This window comes from Bidens hawaiensis, unplaced genomic scaffold (genome assembly GCF_021521415.1).
Source record: "Bidens hawaiensis isolate Kalapana, Puna unplaced genomic scaffold, B.hawaiensis_p1.1 tig00002477_1, whole genome shotgun sequence".
In the NCBI taxonomy this organism is placed as follows: domain Eukaryota; kingdom Viridiplantae; phylum Streptophyta; class Magnoliopsida; order Asterales; family Asteraceae; genus Bidens; species Bidens hawaiensis.
In genome coordinates this window covers 2,965,968-2,981,023 of record NW_027491136.1, presented here as the reverse complement: position 1 = coordinate 2,981,023, position 15,056 = coordinate 2,965,968, and the positions used below count along the sequence as shown (strand labels likewise).

Here is a 15,056-nt window from a genome sequence, read left to right as displayed (position 1 = left end):
TATTAACACGTTTAAGAATTATAGAGAAGTTAATATTTTTTATTTTAGAGATAAGAAGTATTACATTTAAAGTTAAATATTTTGATTTATAATTTTTCATATATCTATTAACTTTTAAAAGTTAACCTAATTACTTTTAAAAATATTTTTATCCGCTCTCTACTTCCAACATTGTTATTTTTATTAGTCATAACCGTCTTTTCTCTTGTTATTTCCATTCGTTCGTTTTTATCTTAAGCAAAATATGTGAACTAAGTTTGTTAATTGCGAATGAGAGATAAACATATAAAAACAATTAGATCTATCACAAATTATTAAAATGTTTTATATTAATAAGTGTAATTGATTATTTGGGTTATAATTAAGCCATTAGGTATTACTCATATTCGTAAATGAACGTAAAATGGTTGACCCGAAACACAACCTGAGCACGACACAAATTTAAATTGGTCGACACGCTATGACACGAATAAACATACGAGTTGGGTTAAGATTGAAGAATCTCGACACGCCAACCAGCCAACCCGAAACCTATCAATCCGCCAACCCGACACGATTGACACCCATAAAATTAACCTTTTATGTAACAACTTGGATTTTCCACGTACAACTTATATCCATAACCCGACTCGTTTTATGATTCGGGAAATTTATCATTTGAAAATAATCACGTTTATCAAGAAATTTTATTAGCATTTATATTTTTGTTTATTATATTTATTTAATACATATTAAACTTTGGAAGGTATGCATTTTTGATCCAAAAATAAACTTTAAACCTATAAAGTTTCCACCTCAACTATTCAAGGACCAAAATACAGTTTCTGTTTAATATCTTTATAACCCGTCTAACCAAACCCGTAAACCATGACCCGTTTAACAATAACCGTGACCTATTTAGCTTTCTTGAGCCACAATCGTCATTCTAAATTTGGAATTGAATCAGTTTTGGGATTTCTTATGCTATAATCGGCTTAACCAACTCAATTAATTAAGAAACAATATCAAATCAAACCTATATTGAAATATTATACAAACCGTCTTTAACCTAGAATCAAATATATAATCTAGGCTTGATTATAATTCAATTCATTCCGTCTGCACACCCTCGAGACCAGCGCAAGACAAACCCCTTTAGTTAATTGGGTTATCGAAGTCTTTAATACCCTGTTCATCGTCTTCCCTTGCCGCCACTGTTAAATCATGATTAACCCGTGATTAATCAACAATTCAGGTAATTAAAGCATGCATCTCGTTCTTCTAGCATCGTATAATCTAAGCCCTAGCATGAATTGAATGAATAATGAATGAATTGGACGATTGCAGATCTAGGGCTTATAATCAAATTGAGTGTTTATTTATTCTGTATATATAAAACTGTTTATAAACTCTTAACAACTGACACACTAGCACGCATGGCTGATGTGCGTGTGTTCATTCTCGTGGGCCGGCTGCCACCCGTTTTCGAGTCTCAGTTTTGCGTGTTCTTTTTATTTTTATTTTTAGTTATTTTTAACTATTTTAAATGGTTTATAATATATTATAATTGATATTAAATATTAAATAAACAATATTTTATTTAAACTGGCGTCATAAAAGTTAAACGTTTCGTGTCGACTAGTTTCGTTACAAGTTTTCGTATATACATATATATATGTATATGTATATATATATATGTATATGTATATATATATATGTATATATATATATCTTATTAATCATTATTATTTTATAAAAAACCGACACTAATATTGGGACTTATCGTTGTTAAAATGTTTTTATCAATTTGCTCATATTTATTAGATATGTATTACATATGTATATAAATATATATATAAATATAAATATATATGTATATATATGTATGTATTATTTGTTTTAAATAAGAATTATAATAAATGTATTAAACATGATTAAAGTGTTAATGTATATTTTACCATTGGATTCAGTTACAAAACTTAAGATATAAACTTTATGATAATTACATATTTAAAAGGTTATTATTATAATAGATCTCAATTTATATTTATTCAAAACTAATTTTTTTGTAATTTCGATTATACGATAAACAATGATTTTATAATTAAACAATAATAAAAATCCGTAGAGATCAATCGTTCAATCCATAATATACCAATCATAATTGTAACTCGAATCACATTGAAATATTAATTTGTTATACATATTATATCAATATAATTCACTCGTAATATCATTTAATTAGGATCCTTGTCGGTAATTCTCGAAGAGCGTGATTATAGTTCTTGTCGTAAACATTCCCGTTTGGCTTAATCGATCAGGTGAGCTTTATCATTCCCCTATTTTATTTAGTTTTCTAAAAAATTTTGGGGACATATTCATATATCATACTATACACACACACACACACACACATATATATCAAAAATAGCAAACGTGTAATTGTGTGTGATTAATCAAATTTACTTGTTATGTGCTTATTTGTCTTTGTATGCAATCGTTTGACGTATCCCCTTGGAGAGGGTTCTCATTGACCACTGCCCGATTCGCTTGGCAATGGCCTTATTCTATTTATTTGCTCATGGTTGATTTACCGGCTCCCGATTTGTTTGGCAATGGTTTAATCGACAACTTATTTGCTTATGGTTTGACTTCATTACCGCATTTATTACGTTTTACTTATTTATTATATTAACATTATTTTTTGTGTCAAAACTTGGTAATAAACTCACTCAACATGTTTGTTGACAAAACTCCATTTTCTACGCATATGCAGGTTACTTGAAATTGAAGTATTGACACTTAGAAAGACCTTAGGGTTATATTAAAGACAAACTTGAATTTAAATGATTGTATATATTTATTTGAATTGTATTGTTGTATTTGAATATTGTGTGCACATTTGGAATAAAATAATTAAATAGGTATTGTCACATTTATATTATGATAGTATCTTCGAGCTGTGAGCAATCGGATCACGCCCCGACATTTCCGTCTTAGGTTGGGGTGTGACACTTTATTCAACCAATTTTACACAAACATTCATTCTTTCATTTCAAACTCTCTCAGATACATTTATTTTTCAAATCACAAAAAAAAAATAAAAAATAAAAAAAGTCTCTGAGAGCACGACAAAGGGGAGGTAGCGTTGGCAAGGGCTTGGATGCACGTGACAGACAATGACGTATCGCGAACACAATTTTGTTCTGCAGTTCAAGACACATATGTTCAATTTGGGGGTACTGGTCAACGTACCGCATCCAAGTTAACGCAAAGCGGAGGGATGTCAATTAATAGTGTTACACAATTCCACTTATTCTACGTAACTCACTTGCGTGATGCTCGAAGCACAAACATTTTCACAAGAAGTCATGACCACCGAAACCATGTCTCAAACTGGGGTTTTTATGACCTGGAAGTGCTGGATGTCCTAAGGAATCATCCTGTGCCTGTGGCTTTGGCTCTGGCTCCTGTTCAACAAGACTTCGACACCGGTGAATCCGAAGTGGAAGATTAATTTTATGTTTGTTTAATTTAATATTTTAATGTTATGTTTTGCTTTTTAGATGCGATTTTTTAATGAACGTTATTTTAAGTTTTTTTTAATTATATTATATTTATGTTTTTTAATTTGAAAATAGTTTAGCTGATGTAACTAAATGAAAAAAAAAAGGTTGAAGAATGGATTGGAATGCATTGCAAGGGGGTTAAGGATAAATTGGGATGATTTAGAAAAGAAAAGATGTTGCGCGTACAAAGGAGAGAGAGTGTTAAAAATAATGAAAAATGAATAATTCAAATGAGCTGGTGATTAAATTCACTACGTCAGAATACATTTGCTTTTCAATCAGGAGAAAATTCTAACATAAGGCAATGCCGTGAACAATCGCTTGAAGACACGACAGTGCATTGAGATAAAACTTGTTCAGTTCAAGGATCCAACTATTGAAAGCTACATACTCGTCTAGTCTCCCTTCATTATCTGGTGTCACTGAAATTAAATAATAGAAGCTGGAATCAAACCAAAGTCACATGAAACACTAAGTCTCTCCCTTATCACATCATCATATCCCATTAGCAATCATATACAACTATACATCATGTTTCTTTAAGCTTTCTTAACCTTATTAAAATTCGACAAGAGAAATATCAACAAGGTAAGATAATGATTTCTTACATTTTAAGAAAAAATATTATTAGAAATTAAAAAAAAAAAAAAAACATTACTTTTCTCACAGAAGATTCTTTTTGTTTTATTTAGAAAATATCTTAATTATTGTAAAGTGTATTATATCGAATTTTGTATGCCGAATAATTAATGCTGTATGACAAAGTGGGATACCCTCAGATAAGAATAATTCAGACTTGATGAACCTAGTTAGATAAGAATGAAGCGTCTGCAATAGTTTTGACTTTTGAATTCATTGTTATTTTTTAGGCTCGTTTACTTTTGGTCAAACTTTCTTGTCGGTCGCTTCCGTCTACGCTTTCGGACATATTTTCCAAAAACTACAACTTTGAGCTTATCTCCTGTATATGCATGTAACATGGTATATATAATCAAGAGGGGTATAAATGTTCGTATATAATCACGTACTATGTGTTTTGCAATTACGTATGTATCATGTATATATATAATCATGCACCATAATCAATAAGCATAAAACTTTTTTGTGTATATATATAATGTCGCATCATGAAAAGTTGTGATGTTAATATCCGAATAATTTATTGTCATATGAAGTGACGTAGTGATAATTTTGTACGACATTTAATTATTAGGACGTGAATTTATAAAATGCAAACATGGTACATGATAATAGAAATTGCACATATAGCATGTGATTTTAGTAAATGCGAACATATATAGTAGGAGATTTTAGAAAATGCAAACATAGTATTGCTAGCCTAAGTTGACTGTTGCTTTATTGTAACTTAGTAGAAAAATGAGAAGTGAACTACTATTTTAAAACACACCAAAACGTTCAAAACCTATCTTCAAGGTTAAAATTTGCGAAGAACAATTTGCCTCAAAGCAAACTAAGTGTGCCTTGTACAGATTCAAAAACAAAAATACGGGTTTAACTCAATCAACCTCAAAAATATGCGTTATCTAAGCTAACATGGAATATGCATGGACTTTAATTAAATCTTTGATATCATTGGAAATAGTGATAGATCTTGAACACAATATATGGATGGACCGAAGGATTTTGAACAATAATATGGATGTGTCAGACTCATGAAATATAAACTTTTTTCCAGAAAAATTACACACTATTGATCAGCGAAAAAAGTGGGTGGGCCGTGGCCCGGCTTGGCCCACACTAAAATCTGCCAGTAAATGGAAATATAAACCAACCAACAAGGCTTGGGTACTGAATACTATCAAACTATGACCATGAAGACCGAAGACGAGCTAAATGCATCGTAGAAGTATAACAAAGAAGGTAAAAGATATACTTAGGATTGCTATGGGCCAAATCCCAATAGTTGACAAAAGAACCATGAAAGGGCCATCCATAACACTTGATGAATATTAGGCGCAATAAACAATGGGTTTTTAAATTGGACTTCCTTTTGTTATACAACAAGATTCTTTGTTAAACAATAAAAAGCTTAACCAAAAACAAGATATTTCTAAAAGCAATGCTCAATGAATCTGATGTACCGAATAAGAATTGTTGCGATTACGTGATGACTTGTTTTGAGGAGGTCTAAGCTAACATGGAATGGAATAGAGCCTTGCAATGGACCATGTGCCTATTTTGCAGTGTTTTGCATAAATAGCATACCTCATAAAAGTGGCTTCACGTATATAGCATATCACGTGTTAATATTTTTTGAAAATGTCTGTGAGTAGATGAGAGAAAATAAATAAAGATAAATATATAAATAAATATTATTTAATTGAAAAAAAAACAAAAAATATAGTAATTTTTAATGTAATTATATAAAAATGGATCGAGAACAATGAAACATGCTAACACTCAACATCTTATTGATATTTTTACACATCTATATGGCAATTTCTCGTTGACCAATGAAAATGATGTCGAAGAAGAAAGTACACATCATAAACAAGCGAGTGGGCTTCTTGCTAGAGTTGCCTCTTTTTATCTATTAACTAGTGTTTTACCAGACGCGTTGTGCGGGGGCAGGTCGGTAGAACTCAGGCAATGGTACAACCCAAGCGTTATCGGTCGCAATTGTTGAGGCAATAAGTCGACGCAAATTCGGTCAGTTTAAGTCACGTGTGTTATTGTACAAGAACTAAAGCCAAAATAAAAACAAAAATAATAAAATTTGGTGTGGACCAATGGCGTCGGCCAGTAAAACTCAGCCGTTGGTAAAACCCTACCGTTGTTAATCTCGGGCGTTGAGACAATGAGTCTATGCAAATTCGGTTGGTTTATGTAGCGTTCGTTACGGTACCAGAACTAAAACAAAAACAAAAATAAAATCGGCATTAGGTCGGTTTTAGCTACGTTTGGTACGCTACTAGAACTAAAACAAAACAAAATTGACATTCGGTCGGTTTTCGTTACGTTTGTTACGGACCAAACTAAAACAAACCAAAAAGGACAAAAAAGGTGTTCGGCCGGTTTTCGTTACGTTTGTTACGAATCAAAAGTAAAACAAACTAAAGAGACCAATAAGGTGCCACAAAGTTGTCTAATCGGGACTTTGCAGCACCGAACTTTATAATTGTATTATACACTAGAATTGGCACCCGCGCATTGCGGCGGCAGATGTAAAACCGTTGTTTACTCATTTATTTTGCTTGAAAACATGAAATCACCATCACCGCCACCACCGCTTTCACTCAACATCCCCTCTTCCGTGGCGATAACTTTTGTGAACCATTATAAAAACCCCCGCGTTGCGGCATGTGTAACAACTCGGGTTTTCCACATACAACTTATATCCATAACCCGACTCGTTTTATGATTCGGGTAGTTTTTAACCTTGAAAGGTATCACGTTTATCGATAAAATATTTTACAATTTATATTTGTTTATTATGTTTATTTAATATATATTAAACTTTGGAATATATACCTTTTTTAACCCAAACATAAAGTTTAATCCTTTAATGTTTCCATATCAAATCTTCAGGGACTAAAACACAAATTCAGCATATCATCTTGATAACCCATAACCCGTAATCCGGTAACCCATGACCCGTTAACCCGAAACCTTGACCCGTATAGATTACTTGAGCCTAAATTAACGATCTAAGTTAGGAATTTGATTGTGTTTATGATTAATCTTGCCATTCTCGTCCTAACTGTCATAGCTAATTAGGAAATCAAGATCAATTGTGATACGAAATTAATTATAAACCCAAACCGACTAACCCTAAAATCGTTTACATATTCTAAGATGCAATATAATTCAATTACTCATGGCTGCACCTCTCTTACAACTAGACGATCAAAAGCCCTACAGTTCGCTTCTTCTTCTTCTTGCCGTGGCTACAGGTTCGTCATTCTCACTGAATTCGTCACCAATCAAAGTAATTAAAGTATGAATCTTGATCGCCGAACATTAGTAAAAAAGAACCCTAACTCAATTTAAGCAAATATTAAACAGATTGAACGATTACAGATTAGGGTTCTTATAATCAATTTGGTCTTAATTTGTTTCTGTATATATAAATGTGTTTACAGATCTTAGCCACTGACTCTCTAGCTCAGTTGGCTAGGGTGTGTGTGTTCAAACTTCTGTTACCTGGCCATCTGCGCGGGTTCGAATCCGGCCGGCCAAGTTTTTGGTGTTTTTATTTTTTTAATGGTTATAACTTGTTTTAATTATTTAAATATACTATAATTAATATCAAATAACAATATTTTATCTATAAACCGACATCTTAAAGATTAAAGGTATCGTGTCGGCTAGTTTCGTGTGTGTGTATATATATAAATAAGTTTTTGGTGTTTTTATTTTTTTAATGGTTATAACTTGTTTTAATTATTTAAGTATACTATAATTAATATTAAATATCAAATAACAATATCTATAAACCGACATCATAAAGATTAAAGGTATCGTGTCGGCTAGTTTCGTGTGTGTGTATATATATATATATATATATATATATATATGTATAATTCTTATTAATAATAAATCATTATTATTTTATCTAAAACCAAAACTAAATATTGGGACTCATCGTCGTTAAAATGTTTTCATCAAATTGCTCATATTTATTATAAACATATAAAATGCGTGTGTGTGTGTATATATATGTATTATTTTCAAAACCAAACTATAATAAACGTATTAAACGTACTATAAGTATCAACTATATTTTTACCATTGAAATTTGTTACCATTTCCAGGATATAAATTTAAGGATAATTATATAATTAAGCATTTATCATTATAGTACATCGCAACTCATATTTATTCAAACCAATTATTTGTAAGTTCGATTTTACGATAAACAAAGATTTTTATAATTAAATAATAATTCGTAGAAAAATCAATCGCTCAATCCGTAACATACCAAATCATAATTGTAACTCAAATCACATCGAAATCTTAAGTTTGTTATACATATTATATCATTATAATTCACTTATAATATTATTTAATTAGGATCCTTGTCGCTCGAAGAGCGTGATTATCGTTCTTGCTGTAATCATTCCCGTTTGGCTTATTCGATCAGGTGAGTTTTATCATTTCCCTATTTTACTCGATTTTCATAAATGTTTTGGGTACATATGCGTATATAATACTATACATACATATCTATATATACATACATATAAAAAATAGCAAACGTGTACTTGTGTGTGATTAATCAAATCTACTTGTTATGTGCTTATGTCTTATTGTATTCATTCGCTTGACATATCCCCTTTGAAAGGGTTCTCATTCTATTGACCACCACCCGATTCGCTTGGTAACGGTCTTATTCTTATATGCTTATAGTTGATTTACCGGCGCCCGATTCGCTTGGCAATGGTTTAGTCGACAGCTTACTTGCTTATGGTTTGATTTCATTGCCGCATTTATTACGTTTTGCTTATTTATTATATTATCCTTATTTTATTGCAAAACTGGTGGTAAACTCACTCAACATGTGTTGTTGACCAAAACTCCATTTTCTACGCATATGCAGGTTGCCTGAGTTGAAAGATGGACACTTAGAAAGACCTTAGGGTTATGTTGAAGACAAACTTGAATTTAAATGATTGTATTTATTTATTTGAATTGTATTGTTGTATTTGAATATTGTGTATTATTTGAATTAAATAATTAATTGGATATTGTCACATTTTATATATGATAGTATCTTCAAGCTGTGAGCAATCGGATCACGCCCCGACATTTCCGCCTTAGGTTGGGGTGTGACAGCAGGGGCGTAAATCGTGCCAAGTATCACCAATGCCACACCACCGCCATTGACCACCAACATTGGAAATGCTCATATAAAAAATAAATAAATAAACAAAACTAATCATAGAAAACAAAAACTTAGTTAAACTAAAACCGAACGAAAAGTAGATGTAAAAACGGTTCACCAAGCACGCGAAACACTTAAAACATACAGAACAATATTTAAATTAATCTAGGACCCGCGGGTTGCAGCAAAGCCGTTAAACGGGAAAAATATGTGTAAAACGTTGAACCACACACTCAAGTTGTATCGTTTTAACTCGCAAAATTTTGACCAAAATGTAAAATTAATTATTTATAAAAGATGAAAAGTATAAGGATCAAAGTTGAAGATGCAAAAGTGTTGAGCTTAAATTGTAAACATATAAAAGTATGAAGGTTAAAAAGTAAAAAGTTTAAGTAAAAAAGAAAAAAAAAACTAAAAGCACGTACAATCACTTAAGGCTAAGTTACAACCTTAAGTTGCTAATTGTGTGTGTATATATATATATATATATAATTGGCATTTAAAAAAAAGGAAGAAAAAACTATCCTGACCAATTACCGGAAACTATGTATCCTTTTATTTAAGGCTCTGGTTATCCACACACCCTTTGACTTATATACACCCACTTTTAAGTGGGTTCTATACGATCGTATAACCCCTGTACGATCGTATGTAATGTGTATGAATAACGTATCCGTTTAAACCATACCCCTAGCCTTTGGATATATTTCTAATTTATTTATGTAAATAATAACATAGTGGATGTGGCTTGCAGAATTATCAAGTGTGGGATCAAGATTCTAGTTATCTTGCGAGATGGAGGTGGACTACAAATTCTCATCCTCGTCACTTACTCTGCCCCCCAAGTGTTCGACGAAATGCCTGAATCAAGGCCCATCTGCTTTGCTTATTACAGCAGCCAAGAAGAAGCCCCATGCCTCTTCACAAGGTATCCAAAAATCCACTGACAAACAATTGTCTCGGATTCTAAGATCAGAAGCCGCAGTTGAAGCAATTGAGCGAAAAGCCAACTTCGCAACTGTCAAACATAATCGATTTTCCCCAAAGCTTGTGTTGGAAGCTCTGGATAATGCCATCCGTCATAAACGCTGGGAATCTGCTCTTAAGGTAAATAAAAATGTTCAATTTTATAAATTTGATGGAAGTCCTGTAAAAATCGGAATTAGTCCGTCCCCAAGAATAGTTAAAAAATTTTGGGCCGAAGGCGAGTAAAATTTGGGCCTTAAGTAAATTCGACAACTTTTATATTAAAAAGGCAAATAATACAATTGTGATTTCTTTTATTAAAAATAGGTTGGTGTTGTTTTCTTTTATTAAAAATGTATATATAAAAATGTAAAATATATATGCTTTACAATTTTTGGTCCTATATGGGTGATCGGGCCTGATACCGTCGACCACCCTGCTCCCTATCAGAGACGCCCTAGTTGGCAACTGGTGTCTCGGTAAATGGTGATTAGTCTGTCAAATCGGTCATATCATGTCAAATTAGTAAAAAAATAGGACCTTTTTTCGAATTTTCAATTAATTTTTGAAAGGCAATAGGACCTTGGTTTTCTCATTTATTTGTTATGTTTACGTTTAATTGTTTATGTTTGAAGTATTTAGGTAAACATTTTTATATGTAAACTTTCAAAATTTTAAAAAAATGCATAGAACCTATTAATCCCAGTTAACCCAATTTGCAACACTGATTGATGGTACATTGATATGATATCGCATTTAAATGTGTTTAGATATTTGATCTTCTTCGTAATCAGCACTGGTACGAGCCAAGATGCCAAACATACACAAAGCTATTGGTTCTATTAGGCAAATGCAGGCAGCCCATGAAAGCTAGTTTGCTTTTCGATTTGATGTTACAAGATGGGCTTAAACCCACCGTTGATGTCTACACTGCACTCGTTAGTGCTTACGGTTACTCTGGCCTTCTTGACGAATCATTTCAAATCATTAACCAAATGAAGTTGATACCTGACTGCAAGCCCGATGTGTGCACCTACTCGATTTTAATAAACTGTTGCACTAAGCTTCGTCGGTTTGACATGATTAAACATATTCTTGCTGACATGGAATATTTAGGAATCGAATGCAGCATCGTGACGTATAATACTATAATTGACGGGTATGGTAAGGCGGGATTGTTCAAATTGATGGAGGATATGTTGACTGACATGCTTGAAGACGGCACGTGTGTTCCAGATGTTTTCACGTTTAATTCGGTTATTGGTGCGTATGGTAATCGAGGGATGATTGTTGAAATGGAGAAATGGTTTGATGAGTTTCAGTTAATGGGGGTGAAACCGAGTGTGATGACGTTTAATATATTAATCAAGTCGTATGGTAAAGTTGGGATGTATGACAAAATGGGGTCGGTTATGGAGTATATGCGTAAAAGATTTATTCCTCCGAGTACAATTACTTACAACATAATTATTGAAACATTTAAAAGGGCGGGAAATGTTAAGAAAATGGATGAATTTTTCTTGAAAATGAAGCATGAAGGAATAAAGCCTAATGCGGTTACTTATTGTTCTCTTGTCAGTGGTTATGGTAAAGCTGGATTAATGGAAAAGGTTGAGTCAATTATGAGGCAAATAGAGAATTCAGATGTGGTTCTTGATACGATGTTTTTTAATAGTGTTATCGGCGTTTATGGTCGTGCACGCGATGCGAAAAAAATGGGTGAAATGTTGGTGGAAATGAAGGATAGAGGATGCGAACCAGATGAGATTACTTTTGCTACCATGATTTATGCTTACAAAGCTATGGGAATGGTAGAAGCTGCTCAAAGTTTGGAAAATAAGATTATTATGACCGAACATAATCCTGGTACGTTGCTATCTTTCTTAGTACTCTTTGACGGTTTATTTTTACTGAAATATAAAATGTGAAAACATGATTGATATGTTATGTGATGTTGTTGTGGTCAGGAACATGGGTGATTGAGGGCTAGTCTTGTCATTTATGGTGTGGATGATATGTTTTCAAGTGAATGATATCTTCACTATCACTGCATCATTATGAAGGTTGACGTGCAAATCAACATATGGTTACTACTTCAAGCGCATGCAGATTGGACTCAATGTGTGTGTCTTGAACCTGAATACGGTAAACACTATATTGAAAATGGGCTGCTAACTTATAGTTATATGCAAAGAGGTGATGGCTACATTCTTTGAGCAGCAACATCAACCTAATGTTTTCTTATTCATGCTTTGTATGACATGCCTTTTTACCTACATGTTTGACAATATTGATAAGAAGACCATATTTGCACATAAACATGTGTTCCTTCTTAGAACCTTAGATCTATAAGGGACACGCTGTAAACCAAATCAAGTGCTAGTATTCATCAATAAATATTGTTATAGTAGTACACACTTGTTTGTATTGCAGACAGTTAAACTTGGCAATCATGACTCAATTCTCAGTAGATGTGAAATGTGTTGATTTTGGTAGACTCAAAATCTGAAATTATGCAACATCTTAATTTGGGTCGACTCAAATTAAACGGCTAGCAACCACCCACGACTAATCGATTATTGTATCCACGACCTAATGGCCGTTGCCTCCACCCCCAATGGTGTCCACCATCACTGACGCAACCATCGATGTTGCTGCCCGCACTACAACCATCGTCGTCACCGCCACCATGTCGGCACCACCACTACCGCCGCATTCTCTGACACCACTACCGGCACCACCGCTAAGATAACAACCACTGCGCACCATTCGGTACGCATATATGTTCTTTGTTGTGTTTGATCCATATTCGTAATTCTGGAACTGCTTGGGTTTAACATATAATGGGGATTGGGAACATGAACGTTTTTCTTGAGTCTTGTTTGTTTTGTTTTTCTGCTTTTGTCTGTCTCAGTAAGTTGCTTGTTACAACACTAGTGCTAAGGGGAAATACCAAACATTAGGGTTTAACAGTAAGTGTTTACCTTAGATATGTGTCAGTGTGTCATAGTCCCACACTTGTATAGAGAGACACCTTCTGTGCCTGAGTATCCCTTAATGTCATTTTTTCTGTTCAGAATTATAACTGTATCTTGAAATCTTGAACAATTGTGTATGAGCTGAGGATGTTTCTATAACATCCACTGAAAGAATGGCTGGCAATTTAAGTGATTGTTGCAGCTTAAAAATTCCTTCTTTTGGATATGTTTGCTCTTTGTAGTTTGTACTAAAATGCATTACTCATCACATTATCTTAGGTTTCCACATGGCTGTCTCATGATGTTCTGCTCATTTGATAATGAAATTATATGAGTGTTGGTACATTTAGCGCGGTTTTCATTTAGTTAATGGCATTCCAAAAGGAAAAGGGCTCAGTTTTAACTCTTGATGCTGGTCCTGTTTTAGCTTCTGTTTTGATAGAATTTATCTAAGTTTAGAGATGGCTATGAGGATCCCTTTGTTTTTATTTAAAATATGTTTACTTATTTTAAAATAAGCAGAGACGTTTCTTACCATTTTGTTATTTTATTATTTTATTATTTTTTATTTTCAGATAAACCTGATTTTGTAGTATTATATAGTGACAATGTGACATACATACTAACATGAACATTATGCATCGTTGATTGTATGTGGCAAAAATAGGCTAAATTAAAATAGCTAAAAAAGCTTAGCAGATAAAATGAAGTTTCATGCCTTTTCAACTTGAATTTACATCCATCTAGATACTTGCTATTAAGAAAGGCGTTGAAAAGTTTAGCATAGCATCATTTTAAACTCTATAACACTAGCATTATTTTTACTTCTGTTTTGATAGTTTCTTAGTAGGTATCTAAATTTAGAGAAAAGATTCATATTCAGTAACTACATAACTATGCAAACCTAAACTTTAAATCCTATTTTTCAGTGTGTAAATGCTCCATTGCTAATGTAACTAATAAAATCTTATATCTTGTAGGTGACTCTCACTGGTCATGCACACTTGACATTTCTTTCACTAGTGGAAAGTTGCTTGTTATCCTTGAGAGCGGGTACGTTTCTCATAATTTTATTAACTAAATGCCTAGGTGAGCTATTTTTGCGCCTTTGACAGTTTGACTCTACTATGATCGAGGCTCCAGATTGTTCTAGATGCTCTAAAGATCCAGAACAATTTTTGGCCTAATCTAAGGCCCATCTTTTCAGATCTGCAATCACAATGGTGATCATATACTTTTCAAGAATAACTGAGTTCATTGTTATCTTTTTGCCCATACCTTATTTTCCCTTTCTAATAATTTGAGCTACCAAATAAAGACACTCAAAAAGGCTAGCTTTTGCAAAATTAAAGGTTTTTCATTTTTGCATAAAGTTGTTATTGACCTATATTTTTTCCTCATATTTTTGATATTCACAGGCTTAACTCTGTGTCACATTTTGGACCTTAGAAAACGGAAGAGAAACCACCATTGATGAAGTACCATTCCAGAGTATGGTACTACTTTCATTACATGTTTTACAAGTCACTTAGCACTATTCTTTCTAGTACACATTATTGCAAAGGAGAAAGTTTTTGAGACTGAAAAATTGTACAACCGTTAGTGAAAATTCTTTAACCAACATAAATTGACCATTGAAAAAGTTGCTGTGGTCCTAGTTTTTGTCCTCTTAAGCCTTTCACAATCCCATTTTATTTTTTCTTTTTAGTGAAAAAAATA

General features: G+C 32.8%; 1 protein-coding gene across 1 annotated transcript; it reads left to right on the top strand.

The window, feature by feature from the left end:
* The first annotated feature begins 10,188 nt into the window (after positions 1-10,188).
* LOC143619539 (pentatricopeptide repeat-containing protein At3g53170-like) lies at positions 10,189-12,710 on the top strand. The gene is made up of 3 exons (XM_077091439.1): positions 10,189-10,500; positions 11,130-12,225; positions 12,327-12,710. The coding sequence occupies exons 1-3, from the start codon at positions 10,189-10,191 to the stop codon at positions 12,347-12,349; spliced, it is 1,431 nt and encodes a 476-aa protein (XP_076947554.1). The 3' UTR covers positions 12,350-12,710.
* Positions 12,711-15,056: the final 2,346 nt, after the last annotated feature.